Genomic DNA, 27,753 nt, shown 5'->3' on the forward strand with positions numbered 1-27,753 from the left:
TAAAACGTAATCTCAATGTTCTAGGTTATTTGAGTGCATAATAAGAAAAATACTTATGTTTATAAACATAGATGTAAAATCTATAGATTGAGTGTTTTATACAAGTTTGACGTCTAATCGAGATTCGATTTTCGTAATATTTTGTTTTGTAGATGACAACACTGAGTTTAAATTATGTCTATCGTTGTATATTACAGATAATAAAAAAGGATCTTTTTGTCTATTCATTTTGTTGTAAATTTTGAACATAAGAAAATAAATTATAGCTTTAAAAAATAAACTAACACCTAAGTTAGATTTATTAATGATAGTTATCAATGCGTACAAGTGTATTTTATGTAAATTCATTATTCATTTATATATTTAATTATGTAAATTATATGTATATCACTTAATTTAAGAATTCACCTGGCTTTATTTTCCTTCTTGACATAAAATCAAAGACAATAATATAGAGAAAAAATAAATTTACAATTTTATACAAACAAATAATTTTTTGTTCAAACATAGATAAAATGTAGCGATTTTATTACTTTATCTTACTAAAAAATATTCAACTTATTTGACCTCTTTTCCGATGTTCACGCCATTTGCTACCTAAAAACTATCGATATGTCTTTTCCCGCCAAAAAACGTTTATCAATATAAATCCTGCAAAAAATGTGTAAATGATACGTTATTCATTTAATATCCTTGTCGTTTTATTATTAATAAATCAAATATTCCTTTTAAGTTTGGGATTCCCAAATTTGAGCTATCATAAATTTCTTTTGGTAGTGGTCCGCCCATACAATCTCATAGAAATGATACAGATGCGTTGGTGTAGGCTTCTATCCTTGTTAAGAAATGTAGACGAGTTTTTATGACGTTAATCCTTGAGTTATATTAATAATCAAATAATAACATAACATATGTGACAAGTTATGAATTTAATAAGAAATATTAACAAGGTAATAAGAAATTATCTATTTTATTTTTAAACGAATTAGGTATATATTTCTTTGTATTTTAAAATGAAATATCAGCTATTTAAATTCGATTAACAACAAAATTATTGATTTAAAGTAATTCTGAATTGATTAATTTTTGTTATTTATAACTTTAATTTTTCTTTTAATAGCGTATTAAAGTGAACATAAAGATGTAATTGTTGTTAAACTTATATATTGCCCATATTTATTACAATACATATAATTTATCACACATTTTCTCTGCAAACCACATAAATAATGGACAGTTTTTTTTGTCTGATTGCCACTGTTTGCCTTGAGGAGGCACTTACAGCTTCAACGGGCTTTAGGTGGCCGAGCGCAGATGGCACTTAGCCTAAACCTCGTTTAAGGTCGTTTCGCTGTGGACAGATTAAGACATTGTTGTATATATAAATGTAATTAAAAAGTAATTTTAATTAAAATATCAATATCGTGATTTACTTATTATACAGCGCCATCTATTGAAAGATACAATAAGTTTGCATTTTATATGGATGTCTTCTTTTAACTTAAACATTAGATTTTGGTGTCCTTAATGCAAATTAACCTTAAAGAATGTTACCAATTGGTCAGCACTTTCTACATAAAAACTGTACTATAGTGCTACAATCTTCAGAATTATCATGGGAAGTGTGTTTCTTATCATTACCAAGTTTCCATATCATTTTTATCGCAGTTCACTTAAAGGTATCTGGGTTTATAGGGGAAAATCAATAAAATGAATTAAATTTGATTAGGTTTTTATCGAATATTCTTTATATGACGTGGCCTTTTAAGGTATTGAGGAATTTTATGCGTAAATATTCGATATTATAAAATAATCATTCATATGAATCGTGGTTAATAACAAAAATCGAATGGCGAATTTGAACCCAGAACTTTAATATATCAAAAGCAAAAAGCAAGCTACGCTTCGTTTGTATCAAGCATAAAATTAAAAATAAACCGTCAATAAATAATACAAGAGCTAAAAATAACTGGCTGGTAAACATTTATTCATCTGAAGGCTCGTTGACAAACAATTGTCAAAGGGACATTGACCCCTGTGTTAAATTGGCAACACACGATGCTCGAGGTATTATTATTCTTTTGAAAAGATTTAATACTACTTCGTTTCGTTCTCCTGACACGAAACACGATACGGCCTATGTTCATAAATAAAATTTCGTACGCAGACGTCTCGTTGTAGGGTTCTGTACGCAATTAAATCATACTAATATTATAAATGCGAATGTTTGGATGAATGGACGGATGTTTATTAAAAGGTATGTCCAGAACAGCTGCATGGATCTTAATGAAATTTGCTATAGATGAAGAACACAGTTTGGAAAGATAAACAAACCACCTATTATCCAGGAAATTTGTAGGGTTCCCTTGGGATACGTCTGATTTACATATTTATTCGATACAGATGTAGAACATAGTCACAAGTAACATTAGAAATACTTTTTAACTTATTTTTTAATTAAGCGTAAACGAAGTTGTGGGCAAAATTTAGTTAGTAAATAATTTTTATGTAGTTTGAGTTCAATATATTATAAAATAAATACGGAACCCTACAAAGATATTATCTCTTGTCGAAACTGGAGTGAGCTTTCATGAGTACTGCCGGTTCGAGCCACGTTTTGTTTATTGTATGTATGATATGATTTAAACCCTTGTACACATCAATCCGTTATCGGATGCGGCAAATGTACCCACTGATATAAAGTAAACTTTTTTAAAATAAACTTCGGAACTGAATCTGACACATGAAAACTTAAACCGTACAGCTTTTTTATGAAAGCGTATAAAATGTTATCAAGTTGAACTGAAACTTCACTATTTATTCGATACTAGCTGTCGACCGCGACTCCGTCCGCGTGTATATATAAAAAAACTTAATTAGTATAGCCTATGTGTTCTTTCAGACTTTTTTCTATACGTATGTCAAATTTAATCGAGATCCTTTCAGCCGTTCTAGAGATATCTTCAAACACCCATCCATCCATCCACATCACATCCACCTAAGGCATAAATTCGAAAAAAAAATGAATAAATAGTATCCTATATACCGACAGGAGGTAGCTTAGAGCCAGGAGCGGTCTCCTGTTTTCAGTCATATCGTTAAAGCCGTTCTTGAGTTATAAATAGTGTAACTAACACGACTTTCTTTTATGTTCATATATATGGATAGTAACTACTTAGCTAACTAAGGAACAATAGCCTAAAAACCTAACTGACTGTATAATAGCGACACCGCGCGGGATTAAAAAAACTTAATTAGTATCCTATGTGTTTTTCTAGAGTAAGTTCTACATCTATGCCAAATGTCATTGTGATCCGTTAAACCGGTCTGCAGATACCTTCTCACAAACATCCCTACATGCAAACATTCGCGTTTATAATATTAGTAACAAATTATAATCGGTAAGATAAACTCCTAGAGTGTAAGAGACAAAACATAGACTACGTTTACGAGAACATAGCGTACTAAAATATCGTACATTCTTTGCGTAGAATTATTAATGACAACTTCCTTTAAATAACTCAAAAAAAGTTAATTAAAAAGTGTTACGCTGGCAATAGAAGCCTGTTACACATTTCAATGATTAGAATCAGTTAAAAACAAGTTAATAAATAACTGGAATTTCTAGATCTCGTGTTATATAATAATTTAAACTGTTATCAGTAAGTAACTTAATTATAAAATACTGGCATTCGCCCGTGACTACGTTCGTATGGAATTAAAAAAAAAATCTTGTTAAGTAATCTATGTATTCTTTAGTTTTCTACATTTATGCCAAATTTAATCGATACTCGTTCAGTCGTTTCGGATATATCTAACAAAGATAAATCCAAACATCCCAACTTTTGCATTTATGATAAAAAGTAAGATGTGTTATTTTACATTGATGAAATATTTGAAAATTACAGATATTATTTTATGGTACTGAAAAATTATTTCATATTATAATCATCATCATCATCAGCTCACTATACGTCCCCACCGAGGGGCTCGGAGCCTATCCTAACTTAGGATGATTAGGCCATAGTCAACCACGCTGGCCAAATGCGGGTTGGTTGACTTCACACATATCTTTGAATTTCTTCTCAGCTATGTGCAGGTTGCATCACGATGTTTTCCTTCACCGTAAGAACGTCGGATAAATGTAAATGTACATATGTAAATCGGAAATCGAAAAACACATTGGTACATGGCGGGATTCGAACCCAGGACCTGCAGATTGCAAATCAAGTGCTTGACCACTGAGCCACCGACGCTCATATTATAATACTAAGTTGAAAACAAATCAACAGTTTTAATGCGGGTAACAGGCAGTGGAAATCGTTACTCTATGTTAATCCATTGCTTTATTTGAATTTCGAATTTTGTAAGTCTTCAATGTAACAATGACGTCATCAAACTCTACGAGCCGAGGGTGCGGCTATATCTGTCAAAATAATTACCAACAATAATCTCATATTGACGTCGCGATTTAAACAAACAGACATGCCCTCGTTACCATAGAACTATGTTGCTATTACAGCTGACATGTTAAATTGGAACGCTTGGTCGAGCAATATGAGTAAAAGGTAATGTTATGTTGGTTGTTATTACTTAAATTCTCTACTATGTATTTGAATGTAAGCATTACTAAGACGAGAGAAGAGAAGAGAGAAAAAATCAATGGAAAAAAGAATAGTTTAGATTAGGAAAATTTATAAATCGATTTTAATCGATTAACCTTACAGATACAGTTTTATCTTTTATAAAAGGAAATTGGACTTATTTCTGGCTTGTAATATCAAGACTTTTAAAAAAAAAAGGAACAAAATTTGATTTAAATCAAACGTGTCTGAATAAAACATTATCGGTCTAAAATTTAATTTCCGGTATGTAATAGGAAATGTGGAAAAATATAAAGTAAAAAGCGGAAAATGTATTGAAAACGGCATTGATAAGAAGAAATTATTTAGAAAAATCAAAATGAAAAGGTCAACAGAAATAACAGGTAAACATAATGAAATATTTGTTGTTTAATTATTATTTATAAAATAAATTAGATGCTGGCCAGTAGTAAGATTTAATCATAAAATCAAAACAATTTAAAATTACAATAGTTTCGAGATAATAGTAAATTAGTATTAGGGATTGTTTGGAGTTCGTAATAGGTCTTATCTCGACGAAAGAGTGTAAAAATAATAGAATAAAAGTGTGTCAGCTATGAATGCGTTGCGTAAAGATATCTAATGGTTCCAGCAGGGTTGCCATATGTCTAAACTCGACAAATATAATTAAAAAAACCGGCCAAGTACGAGTCGCACTCGCACACCGACTGTTCTGTAGAAAAATTTACGCTTTTCGCAATTTTTCTTTTATTTATGCTACAAGTCGTTACGTCGTACCAGATTTATACATTATGAGGTCACGGAAAATACCCTGTAGGCTTTATTTCCGAGTGTCGAAAATTTAAGTCAAAACGGTTGTACCTTTTGATTGAGTTAGCTTAGAAGTTTGCTTATTTTACAGATCAAAGGGACAGTATACCATATGTGATTTAAATTCCAGCTAGCTACCTCCACACGATACTGAGAAAAAAATCTTAACAGACCGACTTGCGGACGAGTGACTGAACCATAAAAATGAAGGAAGGTCATACTGGACAAGTATTTTTAAGAATAATCCAAAGAAATACCACTTAAGTATACAAAAATTTCTGATCAATGCTCATTAATAATTTAGTCTATGGCAGCCCTAGCATATCCAAACCTACAGTAACGAAACTGATCATCACAGGGTCGGACTAGGTAAGTAAGTTAAAATAAATTACGTAAAATTTAAATTAGTTTTAAAATTAAATGGCACACGAACATTGTGTTGTTCTATTTACAAACAACACGTGTTTTATTAAACAAAAAATGTTAATGAATTATAGTCTAATGTCATTATTAGTGTAAAGTTTAAATATTATAATAGTGAGTCCATCTCTGGTACCCTATGACAGCATATTACATGAGACAAATTATACGTTATGTAAGCGTTCGGTGGGTGATTGATGATGACTATTAATCTCCTTGAGCATTATGTCTATTTTGTTTCGACTATTATCAACAGCTAACTAAAATCTTAAACGCTAAAATACTGCTCTAAGCGCCTGAATGCATTTACGAGATAAATGATATGCCTTAAATGAATAAAATAAGCAATAATGACGTAATTTAAAATGTTTGCTTACAAAACTATCTGTTATTTGGGCAATAGTCTATACTTATGCATTTTGGTATATGTCACCGTTCGATTATAAATTTAGTCACTTCATTATTCAAGTATAAATCAGTATTTCAATATAATTGCCAATTTGTTCGCTAACGAATCGTTGGCATTACATCAATCGTTTTTAATAACACTAGTTTTCGCCTGCGACACCCTCTGCGCGGAGTTAACAACAAACATAAATATGTTCTATCTATATGTTCTTCTAGACTATAGGTATACCAAATTTCATCGAGATCCGTTCAGCCGTTCTGGAGATAAATTCAAACAAACATCCATCCAAACATTCGCATTTATAATATAAGTGAGAAATAAAATTAGGCTAATTGTTAAATTTTGTTATAATTTAAGAATCAATTCTATTATATTCATAACTCTATGTACTTAGCCAAATATTCCGATTAGCACGAAACTGTATTCGAGGCATGTAGCGATAAAAAAGCAATGTCGTTTCTACGCGTATATGCGCTTCTCGGAATAGTCGACTTTTTTCTTCACCGCACATCGAATTTATTATAAGCCATAACAATCATTTAAGATTAACATCTTGAATATTAATATATAACAAAAAAATCGGCGACATAAAGACACGTCTTATTTTGTAAGCACAGGATCTAACTAATTTATACATAGAGATTAACTCACAGTTTAAAATGTGTTTTGTAATACGCATTGGAAGCTGTGTATGTATGGTATTACGTCACCTTTTTATACAACTGTTAGAAAGAAAATCCGACACTATGCTGGTGTACTGGCACAACACTAGCCTTACTAAAATGTCGACGTTTATGTGCCCTCACTAAATATTCTAACACATGACTTAGTAACGAAAGCGCGCCTTCACGCCAAATTAATCTAATTAATAATGTATTAATGTATGAATTCACTACCTGTTGCCCGCGACTTTGTTCGCGAGAATAAATCTTGGATGAACAGTTTACTATTTGTGATAAATATGCCAAATTAAAAAAAAAATGTGTCCGTTGCTGAATTATTGTTACAAATGAAATTTGGGACAAAAGAAAGATGAATATAATTATATTTTTGAGTTTATTCACAACATACAAACAAATCTTTTCTTTATATCTTACTAATATTATAAACGCGAATGTCTAGTTGGATGAATGTTTGTTTGAATCTCCAAATCGACTGAACGGATCCCTCTGATATTTAGCATAGATGTAGAACATATTCTGGAAGAGTACATAGGCTACTTATTAACTTTTTTAATTTCGCGCGGACGTAGTCGCGGGCGACAGCTAGTAAAATAAAAAATTGAAACACAAATAATTCTTAATAAATAACAACCATATCACTAATACGCTGTTGTTAATTAATTCGCGACTTTCCAAGTGCTAAAAGTTTTATTATAATACTGCTTCATGTTGCGTTTGTTTAAGATAATATGTCCATTTTGAAATCTAAAAAATTTCCGTTTATTTGTCAAACTGATATCAATATAAACAAATGACTCAATGACTGCAAAGAAATATTCACACGTTTAGTAAACGCAAGGATTATCACCTGATTATCAGTATTGATTTTCTGTGAGATTTGAGCTTGGTTCTGTATTGTTTTTTTTTTTTATATCAGAAGGTGGCAAACGAGCGAGCGGCCACCTGAAATCGCTGAAATAACGAGGTGACCGTTGCCCATAGACATGCGCAATTGCATATATGTTGCCTACCTTTAATCGACGGAGGAGAGGATGCACAGAAAGAAAATGTTTTCCCCTTCCATGTATCCTCTCATCCGGAAAGTCCACTTCCACTTCCCATCCTTTCCTTATAAGAAAGAGGATGGGAAGGGAAAGAGGACTATATAAGGCCTCCGATGTATATATATCCTCCTCCTGTATAATATTTTACCTTTTTTTATGAAAATAAGCCTCTGCTCGAACTTCGTCTGCGCGATATTAAAAAAAAAATGTTAGTAGCCTCTTTGTTCTTCCTGGCTACGTTTTACATCTATAGTACTATAGTAAGATTTATGCAATCGTTTCCGATCGTCATCATCATCCTGCCCTTATCCCTATTGAGGTTCGGCACAGTATGTCCTTCTCCTCCATACATCTCTATCTGCCGTCATATCAGAATCTACCCACGATATACCTTCTTACAAACATTCAAACTTTCGCATTTATAATATTAGTAAGAATTAATATTTTTTTCTAAGGTTAATGCATAGTAGTGTGCCTGTCTTACGATGTTCTTAAAGCATAAGTTTTGTTCACTTAGTTGAAACTATTTAGTTACATTTGTATATACATAAAAAGATATTTTACAACAACAAAAGAAACATACTGAACCCCAAAATGTAATTCTTCCTAAACAAATATTTGCTGACAACGTTTTGTCTCCTTGAGCTTTACCATTTATGGAGTTTGCAGAATTTCACGAGGACATAAAAATATGTAGGCTGTTTGCGCAACGCGGACTGCAAGTATGGAAACTATTTAAATCCGCGTGATTTGATTATGGAATTACATTTGTACGAAACGTTATAAGTTGTAAGGAATTTTCAAAGTAAAAGCTCTTTTGTTTTTTTTGTGGTTCTTAAAATGCCATTGACATTCCTCGGGTTTAATGCCTTTTAAGAATTTAATGTTTTTTTTTTAAATATAAAGCAATAACATGTTATACAATTGTCTCGTCAATTGAAACCCATAGTTTTAGTCAACAAGATGTTTTTAAACGTCATCTTATCATTCCGGAATGCGGGCAAACAAAGATGGCCGCGTCATAAGGCGCGTGCATATTTTATAAACAATAGAAATTCCTAGATGCACACGTCGCGGTAATGATAACGATGTAAATATTGGATGATAGGATTATAGTTTCACTGTTAGGGAACATCAAGGACATTCATATTTATTCAGTTATATTTTAATTTAAAAAACCCGGTACAAAATAGACAATCATTCTAGCTAGAGTTCTAAAATACTTATCGTATACCATATGGCATTATGTTTTAAAGGAGAATTTTTGAATCAAAAAGCCACAGTCGAAAGCCTTTAAAAAACGAAAAATAAAACGCCGTATGGTTGTTAAGCATCAAGGTACGTATTATAAGGCCTATAATACTTTATTTCATCAGGGTAAACAAGGGTCACATTTGGACATTATCTTTGAGCTGGAAAGAGATAGCATGATCCTCGTTAAAGTTCATATAAAAATCCAAAGCGTGGGTTGGATTTAAATTAAATTTGATTTTATATTGATCCATCAAATGTCATAAATGATTGGAAATCTTCAATTTATTACATTAAAATCTAGATTGAATTGAATATTTCCAAAATAAAATACCATTTTTATTCAATCAGCGAATATGTATAAGAAATACGAGACATTAATGGTCAATAATTACATTAGAAAATAACGAAATGTCCCAAAGGCGCAAGTCACCATCACACCTACGCAAACCTGAATAGTACTTAATTAAGAGACCACACAAATCAATGCGTTTGTCTATTTTTTTTCACACCGTCCGACACAAAAGATTAATCAAAAGATTACCATCTGAAAGTTAGCTCCGAGTTAAATATTACGTGTTACGTATTAATGCAATCATTGAACTAATATAAGCGTCAGGTGTTTAAAATTTATTTCGTGATATTTTTACTGTGACATCAAAACTATAATAGGTTGTTTGATATTTGGTGTTATTTGTAGTCATGCATAATTTTGGCTCAAAAATGTTTATAAGTTTTTACTATTATGTACTAGATTTCACATAGCGTTGTATGTGCTAAAATCTATGAAGAAAGTTTTATTCGCCAATTAAAAAAGGGTCTTGACAGACGGACGGATGGACAACATAATGATAGATTCGCAATTAAATTACTACAAAAAAATAAACACCTATATGTTTATTTTAAATTACTAGTTAATTTGCTATTGCAATTACTAGTTAGGATGTTAATTTTATAGATTGCATCTGACTCATAATATTCACGTATGTAGAATCATAGACTAATTTATTACTACACAAATCGTATAATACTCGGTCTAATTTACTAAGAAATTTGTCGAGATAAAATACAAGACGCTGCATGTTCTTGGCAACGACGGCCAACCGCATTCTCATGTCTCTGAGATGATATGAGACAGATTTTATGTCATTTCTAAGTAGTGCTCACAACGAATTTAGGTAAACCTAAAGTGCTGCTACGTTTGAGAGCAAGTCGTGCAAAATAAAATCAACCTTATATTATAAATGCGCACGTTTGGATGGATACATGTTTATTTGATGATATCTTCAGAACAGCTGCATAGATCTCTCTAGAATTTGCCCCAGAAAATATACCCCAGAAGAACTCATGGGTTATTATTTTTAATTCCCCGTTATAGTGAAGTAATTTATTGCAGAAAATCGCAGGAATTCAGATGTCATCGTATCCTGTTCGACCATCGTTTGGACACTTTCATGTCCCGAGGTATTTAATTAATATACACAGAAATACAAAGAGGTACTCTAAATAAAGATCCATACACACTTTAGTATATCACGAATGCCATTCCCTAGAAGATCGTACAATAAGCCACGATTTAGTGCACATGAATACACTCGCGCACATAAATGTATAATGTAAATTACTGTACAATTAAAAGAGTAAACAATACCGTATAACGTGCTTGAAATGAATATGTTGTATTCGTAATTTGTAGCTTTTAACATCGCGATACAATATTATATGGTATATGAAAATACTTACAACGTGCACGTTATGTATTCAAAACAGTCGGTGGTGGTATTTTTAATTAAAATGTTATTCTTAAGCGATCTAATGTTTAAGTTATTTTCAATGTCATCCCCATAAACTTTCGCTCTATTTTTTATTCAATTAAAATCTATTTAAAAAAATCTATTTAAAAAAATCTATTTAAAATAATAAATAATAAATTTTGTTCGTGACAGTACAATATCGTCGACAGTATTCGATCACGGAGTTCGATTAATCATTCGAAAGTAATGTGTTCGATTGAATCGATTGAAACCAGTTCGATGCGTGGACCGTCTTTTGTGTAGTCGATTCATATTTTTTTTCTAAGGCAGTTAAGTTCCACCCACACTCGTGTTATACATATTATTATGATTTTTTTTACAAGATTTTTTTATACTTAATTTTATGTTCGACAACAATGAAGTGATAAAACTGTTGTTTTAAACAAACCAAGAGAATGTTTTTTAATTTATTATTGTACATAATTTTAAAGTTAATATTAACTTTTAAATTTGCGTACCCATCTCTAGTTTTTTTTTAATTTATAAAAAAATATTGATTTAAATTAAATTAAACATAAAATAAGGTTAAAAAGACGTTGTAGCGCTACATTGTGATTAATAAGAGGTCGTTATTCGCAATCCAATTAACTGCTTTTCCTTGAAGGTTATCATTTCTTAAAACTATGGCGCATCAGACTTCGTGCTGGCCAAGCCTTCTCTCACTGGATTTTTCCTCATTCCTTTTTATATTTAAACAATACTCATTTAACAATGAAATATGTAAGATTACAATTGCAGTTAAGTAAAAGACGCCGGTGCTCAGCGGTTAAGTATTTGACTTGGAATCTGCAGGTCTTAGGTTCGAATACCGCGATGTACCACTGTGTTATGCGATTGTTGATTAACATATGTACATCTATCCGACATGTTTATAATGAAGGAAAACATCGTGACGTATTCTGCACATTTCTGTGCAGAAATTAAAGATTTGTATGAAGTCAACCAACCCGCACTGGGCCATCGTGGTTGACTAAGGTCTAGTCACCCCTATCAGGGTAACCTCCGACCGTCTCAAGTGGGATATAGTGAGCTGATAAAAAGACGAACTTTCTTATCGGAAAAATTTACCGTCATAATAACATTGTAGCTTTAAATAATGCTTCCTTCCTCAAGAAGGAATTATTCTCGTATTGTGAATGTAAACTGAAAACGATAAAAGAACTGGATTTATAAAACTAGTATCGTATATCAAAATGTCAACCTCATTTAACCTTTACACATATCTGAAATTACGATTTAAAATAGATTTTATATTTATCTAATAAAATTTATTTGAATGGTTATAGTCGGGCAACACCCTAATAGTTAACATATGGACACATTTGGTACAATAAAACGTGAAATATTGTTAAATTATTCCATTAGCTGACTTAATAATGTTATTAACATAATTATCAGTCGCTTGATTACCATAGTGATACTAATACGCGTTGCGAACAAAACGCTAGGCCACAATGAAAGTCTCGTTTATATTGAGACGGCACGGGCGATATTCTATATATACTAGCTGCAGATTGCGACTCCATCCGCAGGATAAAAAGAATGTTTAGGAGATTGTATTCTTCTACATTATGTTCTATATTCTCATTAAGCCGTTTTAACAAACATCTATATATCCATACATCTAAACTTTCGCATTTATAATATTAGTATGAATTGCAGTCATTTGGTGAACTTTGCTGTCGCAACTTTTCAATATTTGATTTCTAAGGTCTCTACTACATATCAGAACTTAGAATGCAGTCTTCGAAATTTGCAGAGGAGTTTTCTACGTGCCTAGTTTAGTACTATAAAAAAATGCATTATTTTGTTTTGCTTTTATTATTTGTCTTAAAAGAGCATACTAAATCATCCAATCGATTCTTATAAGACTATAAGTTTAGCCGCTTTTTTTTAATTAATGAATAAGTCACCATAGTTTTATTGGTTTTTAGCCGACGCCAAAAAGAAGGAGGTTATCAATTTGTCTTTACGTTTTCTTTACGTGTGTTACTGCGTAACTCCGCGCCTAGTGCTCCGATTTTGATTTTTCTTTGATCGAAAGGTTTTGCTTGCTGGGTTCCTTTTTTTTATTAATTTTTAAACTGACTAGAACTTAAGTAGACTTTTTTATTTTCGATAAGACTATTAACATTATATTCCACACGTCATTAAATGTAAGGATATTAAATTATAATTGCGGTCACATCGGATCTAAAGGTCAAGTTTAAGTTCGTTTAACTCTGAGGCCTCAGTGCTGTTTTGATTTACAATGACCCGTATCAAAACTCTATTGAAATATGAATCTTATGCACTTAAAATAAAGCTCATATTTATGATTTCTTATTGAAATAAATCAATAACGTAAAATAATTCATAGAAATTCAATTTATTCTTTTTAATATTACATCTTATTGCGTTATTAATAAGGTTCAAATTATAAAGACAGTTTTAAAGTGCAAATCGGAAAGACCATTAATTACATGACATATGTAAAATAAGCGAAGTTAATATAATAAATCTTTTTTTTGATGGGAATGAGTATGAGTTTGCAGACAATTAAGCTACCGGAATACGTCTCAGTTGGGGATATTTATGATGCATAGCAGCGAGGAAAAAAGTGGTAATAAATACAATTAAGCATAAAGGAAAACATATTTTTTGCTTGCACTATTATATAATAATTTGATATTGTTTATTTACTTGCTTTCGCCCATGACTACGTCCGCGCGGAATGAAAAAACTTAATAAGCCTATGTGTTCTTCCAGACTTGTATTCTGTGTCCGTCCATCCGTGTTAAATTTTAATCGTGATCCGTTGAGCCGTTCTGGAGATAGTTCCAACCAAACATCCATCCGTCTAACCATTCGCATTTATTATATTAGTAAGATTTCAAGGAAGACCAAGAACTTTTCTTTACAAAGGTGAAATGGTAAAAAGTAAATAGACGATCAATTATAGTCCTTACAAAAATATAGTAGTCCTGAAATATATAGATTTTGTGTATATATACATACAACAATAACTTAAAAAATGCGACAAAAAAATATAAGAACAAAAAATCAAAGAGCACAAAAATTCTGTTTAGTATGATGAGTTGGCTAGCTTACAATAAAATAAATTATAATATGGTTGTAGGCTAAGGCTAATAAAATTGAAAATCTAATCAAAATTAATCACCCCATGTTATTACGAATCAATACACTCAAGTACCAACGTTGCCGATTCAACAAATATTTGTTCAAATCTCCGTTGTTCAGGTAAACACTTGAACGGAATCAGAAGTCAATAAACGATCCAAATTACACAGATCATATAGAGTAAATATTTTCACACCTCTTATAAACATACGTCAGCGTGAAGCATCGGCTTATGTCATTTGTTCTTTGCTTTGTCTAATGCAGGGGTGCAAAACATTTTAACCTAAAAAATTTAAATTAGATACCAAGCATAATTTATTTTATTTGAACAAATATGATATTAAATTTCTTGGAAAATTCTTATTTTTACCCCGTTTTTTTTACAACTCTTTTTCAGCAATTTGCAGACTTAGCCTTTGACGATAAAACACTACTAATCTATACTAATTAATTAAAAAAACATCAATATTTATATCAAAGTCCACTAAATTCAAATAATTTGTTGCACAGGAGATTCACAGGTCGAGTTTCATATTTATCAGAAGTTCTAAACATTTTTATTGCCGCTATTAAAAATGGCTAATATTTTTGTGTGTAAATATCATTGCGAAGTGTGAAATATTAGCGATTTATGGTTATCTTAAAAATATGAGATATTTTACGCTAATAAATATTTAGTAGCACCTAATTGATTTTATATTACCTAGTTATACAGTTTAAAAAAACAGGTAGTTACCATGTTTGAAATGTTTGAATGTAATTTATAACCTTTGTGTTTTTTTTTAATTAATAGCTACATTTTCTGCATAACATCAACATAATTATTAAAATATTCATACTAGTTTTGTATGTTCTGTTATATTGTTTTGCTTAGAAATATTGGATCTATGGCTGAATGTTTCGGAACTTAAAAAAAATATTAATGTGAAGAGGAAAGATTTGATTATTTTTTCGTTTGCATTTAATAGGTTCCAAAATTACTGAACCTATTTGAAAAAAAATCAGTGTTGGGAAGCTACACTATTCCCGGATTCATGCCCAGTGCGGACGGAGTCGCGGGCAACTTCGAGAGACCCGTTTTATGTATACGTAGATAAAAATAAAAAGTAAAAAAACTCACTTCATGTTCACACGAATTCATAATGCAAGATTAATATTGATTTACCAATGTTATGACAGATCTGTTCGTCTGTCTTCGTTATTATTTTTAACGCGTCGTACAAATTTTGATGTCGACAGAAGTCGACGTGACCCAAGTTTATATCATAAATCAAGTTTACAAGTAAATAAATGATATTACAAGCAAAAGTATTCGTATACGACCTTCTTTTTAGCCGACTTCAAAAAGAAGGTTATCTCGTATAAGTTTGTAAGAAGCAAATATTTTTTAAGAAAATCACAAAAATATTTTTACCTTTAAATTTTTTAAACTTCATTAAAATCATCATCATTCTGTATGTATTTTGTAAATAATGTGGCCTTAAGCATATGCGGTATTAAAAATGCGTCGAGTAGTTTTTGAGTTAATTTAATACAAACTTACACAAATAAAATATATAAATTTATAACAGTAATTTAAACAGATACAAGTTAATTGTTTGTATATAGTTCAGAGATTTTGTTGTTACGTAAACTCCATTTGATCTGTCGACGAAATATAATATAGGTTAATGCTGGTTACGGAATTAACTTGACGCGTGCTTCATTCAATCACGGCCCGTTTAGCTTCTAATCTAATTTATCTATAGTTATACCGTTTTAGCTTTATAATATTATAAGCTATCACCCACGATTCCGAGCGCGCGGAATTAAAAATGACATAATTAGTAGCTTATGTGTTCTTTTAGACTATGTTCTACATCTCTGCTCAATTTCATCGAGATCCGTTCCGCTGTTCTGGAGATACCTTCAAACAAACATCCATCCATCCAAACTTTCGCATTTATAATATTATTATAATAAATCGATATGTTAGGGGTATCGAAGGGCTAGGTAAAGTTTTAGTGGGTTCTTACAAATTAGTTTTTCATACATCAATACAACGCTTACAGTGCTAGTGTTTGTCTTATTAGTCGTTGCTTACTTACTTCGCTGGCGCAGCGACCCAAAGTGGATGAGAACCCTCCGACACAAGAGACTGCCAAAGTCGCGTGTTTCACGCCGTCTCCTGTCAATCTCGCTTGTAGCTCCCCCAGGTCTAGCTCTACGGAGTCTCGCTAGAGTTATCTGGGCAATCAAGATATGCTGTCGACATGCTGTTTTGACTGTTGGATCTTCTCCCATTATTATAAGTTGTAAAATCCCAAAAAAAAAACGTGCCTTTATTGTTAAAGAAAAGATTTTTTGGATTCAATTAAATTAGTTTAAATTTTAAGAAGAACATTTTTTTTTTAAATCTTTTAGACTAGGACACTACTGATTGGTACGATAATTAACCGCTGATTATCAAAGTGTATAATTGTTTATTCAACGTCACATCTTAGTTCAAACTAGACAATTTAATTTAAAAATGTATTTTATGTTTCAAACTCTTCTAATCTTTATAGTATTAAAATAGAGCTTATAATTGAACAGCACTAGTTAGTCTTCTTTAAAATAGAATGAAAAAGTTAAGCATTGCATCGTCGCCCCCGCATCATGTTTTTAATTTTAGACGTAGAGCTGAGTGTACATCCTACAGAAATACTTTTTTGTGGTGTTGTATAAAACTCGTAGTAAATTATGGGACGTAGCTCTAAAAATATAGAACTTTAATCTAGTTCACTAATCTTTATTCTAGGCGTAGTATAATCATGAAATGTGCAATAAGGAGATTTTATGATAGCACTAGAGACAATTTTCGGTGTAAGCATTGCTAGAAGAATTTAATTATAATAATCGTAGTTACTTCATCCGTTCCATTGCCTTACTCCCGTACAACAGACTCTTATAAAATCTGATAATCTGATATCTCTTATAAACTCACGGATAGTAAATTAATTGTAAATTAATAATTAACCTTTACGTTCATTTTGTATATACCATATATACAACTTTATAAAAATATACGATCACGTTTAATCTTTGTTACCTATAATAAAAACTTTCTTTCTTTCTCTCTTTCTTTCTTTCTATAAAATAATTTTTAACTTTGTTTTTTTTGCTTTTCTTCAAAAAAAGAAATCTTGCCACAATAAGGGTTAAAGTGATTCCGAATTAATGACTTTAGGCGAGCATATAAATAGTGATATTTATCAACAGGAGTTTTAAGATTATCAGAACAAAACCGCTACGACCAAGGATCTTTCAAGAAGCGAGGGCATCACCTTCTCAAAGGCTGGCAATGCATCTGCGGTTCCTCTGGTATAGCAAATGACTATGAGCGTCAATACACATTTCTGTGTTCCTGCTCGTTCGCGGCCTTGAGTTATATGAAAATTATACTATAAATATGAGAAAACACTGGCTGAAATTTCGGTAGCGCAGTTTAATTTAAAAAAAGAGGGTATCGTGACTCGTAATATCTTCGGATGAAACATTAGCGTTGTACTTTATTTGTGGCCGTCAGCCAACTTTCATATTTCCAAGTATTCGCTATTTTCTTGCACTTTTTTTATAACTGATCTATTTTGATAGTGTAATACTTTTTCCTCGCAATTTTGATATGTATTTTGTTGAATTCTTCATAGAGTGAATGACAGAATTAGAGGTTGATGAAATAAATATTGACAAAGTCTTAGATTGTTCTGTGATCGATAGTTTGTAGTGAAATGTAGGTTTTTTTGATGCTATTGTTGCTGGTTAACTGTATTGGCTATTACTTTACTTTATTTGAATACTACCTGGCGCCCGCGACTCTGTCCGCGCATAATTTATTAAGAAACTTAATAAGTGGCCTATGTATCTTCCAGGCTATGTTTTACATCTATGCCAAATGACAGAGAGATCTAATGAGCCGTTTTGGAGATACCTACAAATATCCGTCGATCCAAAGGTTTATCTTACTTCTTATCTTACTAATATTATAAATACTAATGTTTATATGGATGGATGCATGTTTGTTTGAAGGTATCTCCAGAACTGCTGAACAGATCTCGATGAAATATGGCATACATGTAGAACATAGTCTCTAAGAACACATAGGCTACTAATCTTCTTTTTTTTAATTCCGCGCGTCGGGGTGGTTCACCCTTAACTTAGGGTAGGCTGAGAGCCACTCGGTGGGGACGTATAGCTGAAGATGATGATTATGATGGGGTGGCAGGCGTCAGCTATTACATACATATTAAGAGCCTTGATAAGCTGATGTGTTTATTAGAATTAACGTGTAAAATAACTTTTATTTATTTTATTTTTATTTTATTTCGCTATATTTATATAGATATTAATATTTTCCTAAATGACACTTGGAATTTCGAATCATTATTTAAATTTATTTACAGCCTCAAACGGCTTCACATTGACCGAGATAGACGTATGTGGTGTGGTCGTATAACAATAACATTGTAGTTGATACGATTTATATAATGCGGCTCGGGGCTGCGGTTTGGCTACAAGGCCGTTTGGTTATTGTATTGTGTTACAAAGATTACTGATATCTTTTTTTATATCATAAGGTGGCAAACGAGCAAGCGACCACTTGAAATCGCTGAAATAGCGAAGTGACCGATGCCTATAGACATACGCAATTGCATACGCGTTGCCTACCTTTAATCGACGGAGGAGAGGATGCACTGAAATATATTTTCCCTTTCTATGCATCCTCTCATCCGGAAAGTCCAGTTTCACTTCCCATCCTTTTCTTGTAAGAAAAAGGGTGGGAAGGGAAAGAGGACTAAATTAGCTCCCGGGACGTACACTCATTAGACGAAACGCGGAATTGCTTCTACTTCACGCCTGTCTTCTGTGTGGTCGTGGTATTTCACCCGGCGAGCCGGGCCAATTCGTGCAAAGATGTTAAAGCGGGCTCTACCACTGTTAAAATACAAATTAAATCAACTCCTCTAAAAGTCTTACAGAGATTTTCTCTCAACATTTTATATTTACCCATTATGTCGAGACTTCGAAATGTCAAGCGATTACCGTCTACTTAACTACGATAAATACAATTTTAATTACCTTAAAGTGTTACTTGTCAGCTCTAAAGATTCCTTCTTAAAGAGTAGTCATTTTGCATAAATCATTAACTTAACAATGCGACATTGTATTGAGGAAGTTTTTAAATTGTCAACTCGTCGAAACGTTTCCTCGGATCCTTGTCTTTGTTGACCCTTGTTGGTTTTAAAATGGAATTTCTATATAAGGATTTTTTTGATAAAGTGTGGCGCCAAGTATAACTTTAGGTTAGCCTTCGTATTAAAATTAATGCAGAAGAATAAAAAAAAACAATATATTAAGTTTCAAAAGTTATTAAACTTTGTAAACCATCTTTTTATGGTGAAATAAAAATCTATAATTTCTTTGAATTTATCTGGAACTAATTGGGTCAATAATTTAGAAATTATAACTACAAAAGATGGTCAGTTTGTTTGTCTGTTAGTATAAAAAGTTATAAACTTTAACAAATCATGGATTAATTTTATATACATTCTAATTAGTTAATTCATTATGCAATTTAAATGTCACAACACGTGTGTTGAAAGAAGGAAGGGCATCCGCCTATTTATTACTTTAAACATTTTATACAATCTGTTTTATGTGACTTCCGTAACCGATAATCCAATCGGTACAATAAACACATTCGCTGCCATAGACTGTAGGTAAATGTAAACGTAATGACATCTATCGTCAAAACGGTTAATGAATGCTGCCAAAACCGCCCGCCCAAAATACACATGCCCAAAGTTCCACATTTTGTTGTATGCCAAAAGTAATCGTCTATTTCTGTTTTGATAGATGGCGCTGTATGTATCTTGCAATGCAATTTTTTTTTATATATAAACTTAGAGTGCCTTTATTTAAGAGGAATAAAATAATTCAAGTAACTAATAAGATACCTTTAGTTGTAACTCATCTAACATCTAATATACTTTAAGTATGTACCACAAAATTTAATGCATTTCAGTCGTTTACATCCATTGTTTTATGTTAACTTTCTAAGAAATAAAATACAAATTGTATGTCACCCCTATCTATTGGTAGGCCCCGAGCCCCTCAGTGAGGTCTTATAGTGAGCTGATGATAATATTCTATGTGTGTTTTGTCGCAGATTCGTGTGTAAGCGTGCGCAGCATGCGTGGCGTCACGTGACCGTCAATGGCGTCCGAGACGCGCCCCCGCTCGCCGCAAGATGGCGCGCGAAGAAGGCGCGACTTCACCAGGTCCCCTGTATTTACCGATTTTATCTTATTTTCTTTATTAATAATAGCATTAATAATTAATCTTAAGTACACTCTAAGTTTATTTCCTGGACTACGCATAATATCTGCGTCTGCGCATAAAAATTGGCATCATGTAGGTACCTACTTGCAAACATTTGAAGATAAGTTTTATAATTCTATCACCACAATTCATTAAGGTAGTTTTTATTTTCCTCGCACACACTTTCATAAGTCTAATCCAGTGCTAGCTACGCTTATTAATATCAAACATTGTTAGGGTCTCGTTATCTCGGGTGGTTCATGGAACTAGTATAAATGGCAACTTTGTTCTAGGCAACGAGATACCAGATGTAAACACGAGCGCGAGGCCGTCGCTTGGCGAAATCGTCAACGCCCGCCTATTTATATACATGTTCCGTCTGCCACCGCCACCTGCCGTCTCCACGCGAACTGCACTCGCGCCTTGCGAACATACCACAGTTTACACGTACAGAATCACAGATTCTCAGTCGAACGTACTGTTCATCAAAGCGAGTATTCAGACACGATTCATCCGTTCGGATATAACTCGCGGAGTGGGTCGCGGGGAATCCTCCCGGAATTCAGCGACGAGTCGACCGGCTCTAAATCGGTCGCACTCGCGGTCCAGCCGCACGGCCGCTCGGTGGTCGCGTCCGCGTCTAAATATACCTTGGCGTTGCAGGTCGCCGTACGTGACGCTGGGCGCGGTGCGATACACCGTGCGTCGCGTGCCGCCGCCGCGCGCCTGCCCGTGCCGCTGCTGCTCCGAGGAGGCGGTGGCGGCGTGCCTCGGCCGCGCCAAGCCCGACCGCCGCACGCTGGAGCGCCTGCACCGGCGCCTGGGCCGCGGCGCGCGCGACGACCGGCCCTCGCGCCATCAGCGCCTGCAGGACCTCACCAAGCGCCTGCTGCCGCGCGCGCAGCCCCCGCAACCGCCGCCCGCACCCCACACACCGCCTGCGCCGCCGCCGCATTCAGCGCCCGTGCTGCCACCCGTGCCGCCGCCGCGTTCGCGCCACCGTCACAGCCCGCCGCGCGGCGCCTCCGTCGACCGCTACGACGACTTCGACGCCGACAACATAACGCTGGTCCGCGTCGAACCTCGTGCCATTGTTGGCTCGTACGCGCAAAAAACCATACCGTACAGGAGCGCATCTTTCTCACAGGGAGATTTTGCACAGGATAAATACTATAGAGGTGATCGACAGCGATCAATTTTTGATTTTGGAAAAAAATCCGCCAAAACTGATTCGGGACACGGCGGTACAGAACCCAGGAATGCAGATACGAGAAGTTTAGCCACCGAGGAGAATGTGACGGAAGGTGGATCGGTCGCGTCCGTTGATTCCGCCGTCGGCTCTGACGAGGGGCTATTGGCGCACGCGTCTCCGGCACCTCGTTCTCCGCCACCCGAGGGATCACACAAGCAATTCGGTGGTCGGTCCTTGACCCATCCGTTACCGCGACGCATACCTCCGGTGCGCGAGGAGGGACCGGCCGAAGCCGGCGGCAGTTTACCCGCTCTGGCACCACGCGTTTTACATGAACTACGTGAAGAAAGTGACGGTTCCCAGGCCGACAGTGCGCAGGCGCATAGTGAAGGCACCTCTCCTATGGAACCCGCTCAACCTTTCGCTTTCCCACCTCTCCCCGCTCCTCCCCCTAACGCGTGTGCTAACATTGACTGTGAGTGCGGTAGCTTTTCCAGTGTCAACGACGAAGAGACTGCGAGCGCCATTGCGAGTTCGATACCAGTGCCCGTGTATGAGTGTATAGTGAAACAGTGGTCGAAGGAGTTGCCCCCCGAGGAGGCACAGCGTTCGGACGCTGCGTCTGACGGGTCATTGGACCGAGACAAAGAGGACGAAACTATTACTAGTGAACAGGTGGCTAGTTTGTTAGCGGCTGTGCAAAATCCGTGTACTGCGGCCCCGATCGGTTCCAGGGAACGACGTCGGCCGTTGGATAAAACTAAGAGAAGAAAAGGGATCTATATAACTACCGCCAGCGACGACGGTGGTGACGAGGAACCAACGTCTTCGGTAAACGGTTGCAAGCGCGAAAGTAGCGACGCCTCATTGCAAGAGATGCGACTCTCGGCAGAGGCGAGAACTTCCTCGCTTCTCGGCGATAAATCAGACGATTCTTGCACGAATGGTCCACCGAGCCCCGCGGAGAGCACGACTCCCTTGTGGCCGAGGTCAGAGGAGTTGCGAGCTCGACGCGCTAGGTTTTCGCAACAAAGTTCCGACGAAAGAGAGGAAGACAATTATAGAGTAAGGCGAAAGTACGGAGTGACTTCACGCGGCGACTCTCCGTCAGAAGCGGAGAGTGACACGTGTTCTCGCGACCGAACTGCCTCTCCATCACCGTTCAGTCCGTCGGACACTTCGGATGTAGAAGCCAAAAGGCAGCATTTGACGAGAGGGCCTTTCGGTCGCAACTTAGAAGCACCGTCGAATCGATCAGCTGAAACAGGCAGGAGAAGTTTTTCGGATGCAACGGTGCCGTGTCGCAAGATCAGCGCCGGCGCCGCGCCCACGTGTGCGAGCAGGCCACGTGGTCCTACGCACGTCAGAGCAACGTCGTCGCCGTCAAAGTTGGCAGGTGTGAAGCCAGGCGCTGATTTGTTGGCGGAGCTGCTGCGCGGCAGTTCGGAAGCGCTGTCCAACTCGTCGACCTTCGACAACGTGATTCTGACGCTGCATCAACACAATGTAAGTAGATTTCTTCAATATATTTCACCGTCTAACACCGCTTCCTTTGCGCAAAGCAACAAAGTTGAGAAACTGAGGATGTTATAATGTTTATCTTGGTAGAAAATAGACTTAATACAAAACAGTTTGTCTTATTGCCAATAATGTTTACATAGCATTCGACGTCATATTACACTGATAGAGCGAGGTATTACAAGACCTGTTAAATGTTATGAAGTATATGAATAGATAAATAAAGATATGTTCTTAATGATGTAGATAGAAAATATCTATAATAGATTTAATTTAAATATCTCGCGAATTCGTCCTCGCCTCGTACTTTTTTCATCCGTGATAACATCGAATGGTACGCATGTTTAAACACATTATTCGTGTTCCCCGATGTTTCTCGGGCCAATGTCGTATGAATCACGGCACAGCTGTTCCACAAACATTAAAAATGTTAAGGGCAATGAGTTTATTAATACACCTCTGACACTGAACTTACCGCGTCTTTCGCGATAAGGGCAAATTAAGAAATTTCGACGATTTAAATTTTTCCACGCGTCTCTCCTTCCATGATACATTTATTTTAATTGATTTAAATATTTCACCGGATGTTCGCATCGTTGATTACAATTATGAAAAATATTAACAACTCTGACAAGTGCTTACTTTTATTTAGGTAGAGGCATGTAATATATTTTTTTATTACAAAGGTGACTTGTAATATTGTGTTTCTTTCTTTACGTATTAACCAAATTACTTCTTCTACATTTTGTTTCTGAGACTAAAATCCCCGTTCAAAACTGTTATCTCTGTTTTCTCAAAGACATAGACAGGGATGACGATATGTTTTATACAGAAATTTTTGTCTCAGAAACCAACGGATAGTTTAGTAAATTTTAATGGTATGTTACACAGTCAAAGTCTTCAATTTTTATTTTTATTTTATACACTTTTAAAAAAAAATGTAGTTTTATTTTTTCCGGGTCAAATCATCACGTTGATCTTTGCAATCCATGACCGACTTTTGAAATTGACTGGATTATATAAAATGTTTACTTAGCTACTGTACTGATTTCCAATGATGGATTTTACAGCCTCATAAACTAGATAAAAGAGGATATAACAACAATTATGTCGATCATTATAAAGTTATCAAATTAAAATTACGATTTTAGATTCTTATAATTTCGTGTTATAATATTTTGCTAAACATTTTCTTTTCTACACCATTTTGTACCAACACATTCGTATAATCCATCTTCGATAACTTTGTAGTCAATAAATAACAGTAGAATTTAAAATTTCGCACATGGCAACACTGATGACGTTGTCCATATTTGAGACTTTTTCATAAGAAGCATAATCAAACTTTGTCAAACATGTTTGATCGTTTACGGAAAAACTTAGAAATGATAATTATAAGTGATTTATCATTGGTTTTCGAAACTTAAATCTTCGTATAAAACATATCGTTAACCCTGTCATTACCTTTGACAAAACAGAGATATCAATATATTTTAAACGGGGATTTTGGTCTTAGAAACCCACAGTAAAATTACTACACATTACCGTAAACCAATTTTTGAGTTTTTATTTTATAATCTACGCAGTATTGGGGATGAACACTCGTGGATTACATTTTTAAAACTAATACTACTCTTCTAAAATGCCATTTTTTCTTTGTTATTTTTTGATGTAAATAATCAAATACAGTCCAAATGACTCATTCACATTTTATATTAGCGTCGCCGTGATTTTTTCAATGTGAAATGTCTAATATAAAATCCTTTTGATCACTTCTCCCACGGCCAAGAAGAATTTTTATTACGCACCCTAATTCCGTCCTCACTCAACGATGTTTTGTTTTAAGTCGATCACAATTCACCCTTCGCTTCGATGATTCATTAGGTCAAGAAACTAAATACAAGTATTTCTTTATTTAGATTTGGTCTGATAGTTTCTCTCGACAGTAACAAAATAGATTTTCAGATAGTGTACCAGTAGCCGAATAAAATATAATTCAAAGGATATTGTCTTACTAATATTATAAATGCGAATGTTTGGATGGATGGATTTTTGTTAAAAGGTATCTCTAGAACGTCACAACGGATCTCGCTGAAATTTGTCATAAAGGTAGAACGTAGTCTGGAAGAACACATTGGCTATAAAGATTTTTTTTAATCCCACGTGGACGGTGTCGCGGGCGATAGCTAGTAATATATCATTCACACTATGATATTGCCTTACTAATATTAATAATGCGAATGTTTGGATGGATGGTATTTCCAGAACGGCTGTATGGATCACGGTGAAATTTGGCATAGATGTAGAACATAGTGTGAAGAACACATAGACTACTAATTACGTTTCTTTTATATTATGTACGAGTTGTTTATTATAAAAATACTATTGATGTGTAAATACTTCGTCGAAAGTCTAAGGTTCTACACTTACTGATTGCATTAACTGTCGGATTTAAAGCTAAAGAAGTTTGTAGTCTAGACTTAATATGGAAAATATACGAGTACACTCAAGGGATTGCTTCGGACTTTGTTTACATTGACGTAATGGAATTTGTTGCTAACAAATGAAATGCAAATGTCGAGTGCACCGCACAAAAGAAATGATAAATAAAACCAGAAAGCGATAAATAATTCTGTCGTGAGCTTTCAAAGCAATATTTTTTAACTTCAAGAGATTTTTGTCCAAAGATCGGACACACTTCATTTACTTCGTGGTTTGTACTTAAATTAATAACGGATAAGGAGATATTTTATTATGAATTTTGACGTCAACGTAAGATGATTAAAACTCGATGTCATGTCTTTTCAGTTTAATGTAATTTGATATTCGTAAAATGTTTTGAGATGTTTGCTATAGAATAATTTTTATGAATGTTATAAAGATTTAATTTTCTTGGCTTGATTTAAGAAAATCAAGCTGTGGTACAGAGGCAGGCAATAATTTTATATGCGTATTGCTTATAGCCAAACTTTTTATATGTCTACTTCCATCAAACACAAATGTGTAAAAAAAATAATAAAAAAAAATAAGAAAAACTATTAGTAACATAATCTATGTTTCAGTTAGTTACAAATTGGCAACAAACTACTTTATCATGGCTTTATCTTATAAATAAAATTCTCATGTCACAATTTTCGTTTCTCCTCTGAAACGGCTTGACCGATTCTCATGAAATTTTGTGAGGATATTGAGTAGGTCTGAGAATCGTCCAACATGTATTTTTAATCCCGCGCGGACGGAGTCGCGAGCGACAGCTAGTATTTATGTGTTGTTCTATACTTATATTAAAAAAAAGAAATGTTTGATTGTTTCTGAAAATCTTATTTCACTGTTTCAAAGCTACAGTATCCCCAAATGATATTGACATTTTTATTACTAGATGTTTTAATTCCGCGCGCACGAAATCGCAGGCAACTGCTAGTGTCTTATATTTCGTTTATCTACTATTATGTCTCAAGCTATTTCTTTTTATTAATCATCATCATCAGATCACTATACGTCCCCACCGAGGAGCTCGGAGCCTACCCTAAGTTAAGGGTGATTAGGCCCTAGTCAACCACGCTGGCCAAGTGCGGGTTGGTTGACTTCACACATATCTTTGAATTTGTTCTCAGATATGTGTAGACTACATCACGATATTTTCCTTCACCGTAAGAACATCGGAGAAATGTATATATGTAAATCGGAAATCGAAAAACACATTGGTACATGGCGGGATTCGAGCCCAGGACCGGCAGATTACAAGTCAAGTGCTTGACCCCAGAGCGACCGACGCTGTCTTTAATAATGCGACAATTGTATTCGAAAGTTTTAGAATTCAAGGAAATTCCTAACCATGGGTTTCCACTGTTAATACCTATAATACAAGAACAGATTGTTTTTGTACGGTTTTTTTTAGTTTAGTTTGATTCTTTTTTATGAGTATTTTATGAGTGGGTTAGCAGTGTAAAACTAAAGTAAGGATTAAAGTTATCAACTGTCATGTCGCGGTCTATTTTCGATTACTGTAACAGTAACCTTGGTCTAAAAGTTTTTGCTAATCTTTGATATTTATTGTATGTCTTCATCGGGTTAAAGGAAGCGTATTAATGGAATAACAAGGACGGAATGGCAATAAATCCGTTTGAAATTATTAGGCGGATGTTGTTTTTCGGTTAGATTTAATGTTACATTATTTAGTCTGGATGACATAACTATAAGAGCTCAATACAAAATAGCATAGAAAATTTATAATACAAATTTTCTTCTTTAATTAGGTAGGATTTGTATTATTCTTTTCAAATATTTTGGCGGCTCAAGGTCATTACGCGCTGCGCACTGTCCTCCCCCTGCACCCCGCTACGCCCCGCTACACCTAAAATTGTGTTCTGCGCAACAACTCGTTCGAATTTAAGAGTAGCTAAGATATCTGAAAACAGTAATACTTTACTTTAAAAAAATTCTATCACATTTACAATGCTACATACCCGAGCAACATTAGCTATTTTTAGCCGACTTCAAAAAGGAAGGTTATCAATTCGTCTGTATGTTTTTTTTTGCTATTTTAAATG

The 27,753-nt window shown here is 34.5% G+C and overlaps 1 protein-coding gene across 1 annotated transcript in view; it reads left to right on the forward strand.

Annotated features, from left to right (window-relative positions):
* The window catches only part of LOC106116740 (rho guanine nucleotide exchange factor 17), a 73,126-nt gene that overhangs the window by 1,573 nt on the left and 43,800 nt on the right, over positions 1–27,753 (forward strand). Inside the window, exons 2-3 of the mRNA XM_013310718.1 lie at positions 20,342–20,453; positions 21,157–23,191. Coding sequence (XP_013166172.1) covers positions 20,389–20,453; positions 21,157–23,191 — 2,100 coding nt within the window. The 5' untranslated portion in view covers positions 20,342–20,388. The remainder of the gene's footprint in view (positions 1–20,341; positions 20,454–21,156; positions 23,192–27,753) is intronic.

The sequence above is a fragment of the Papilio xuthus genome, unplaced genomic scaffold (assembly GCF_000836235.2).
Source record: "Papilio xuthus unplaced genomic scaffold, Pxut_1.1 DF827714.1, whole genome shotgun sequence".
NCBI classification, from domain to species: domain Eukaryota; kingdom Metazoa; phylum Arthropoda; class Insecta; order Lepidoptera; family Papilionidae; genus Papilio; species Papilio xuthus.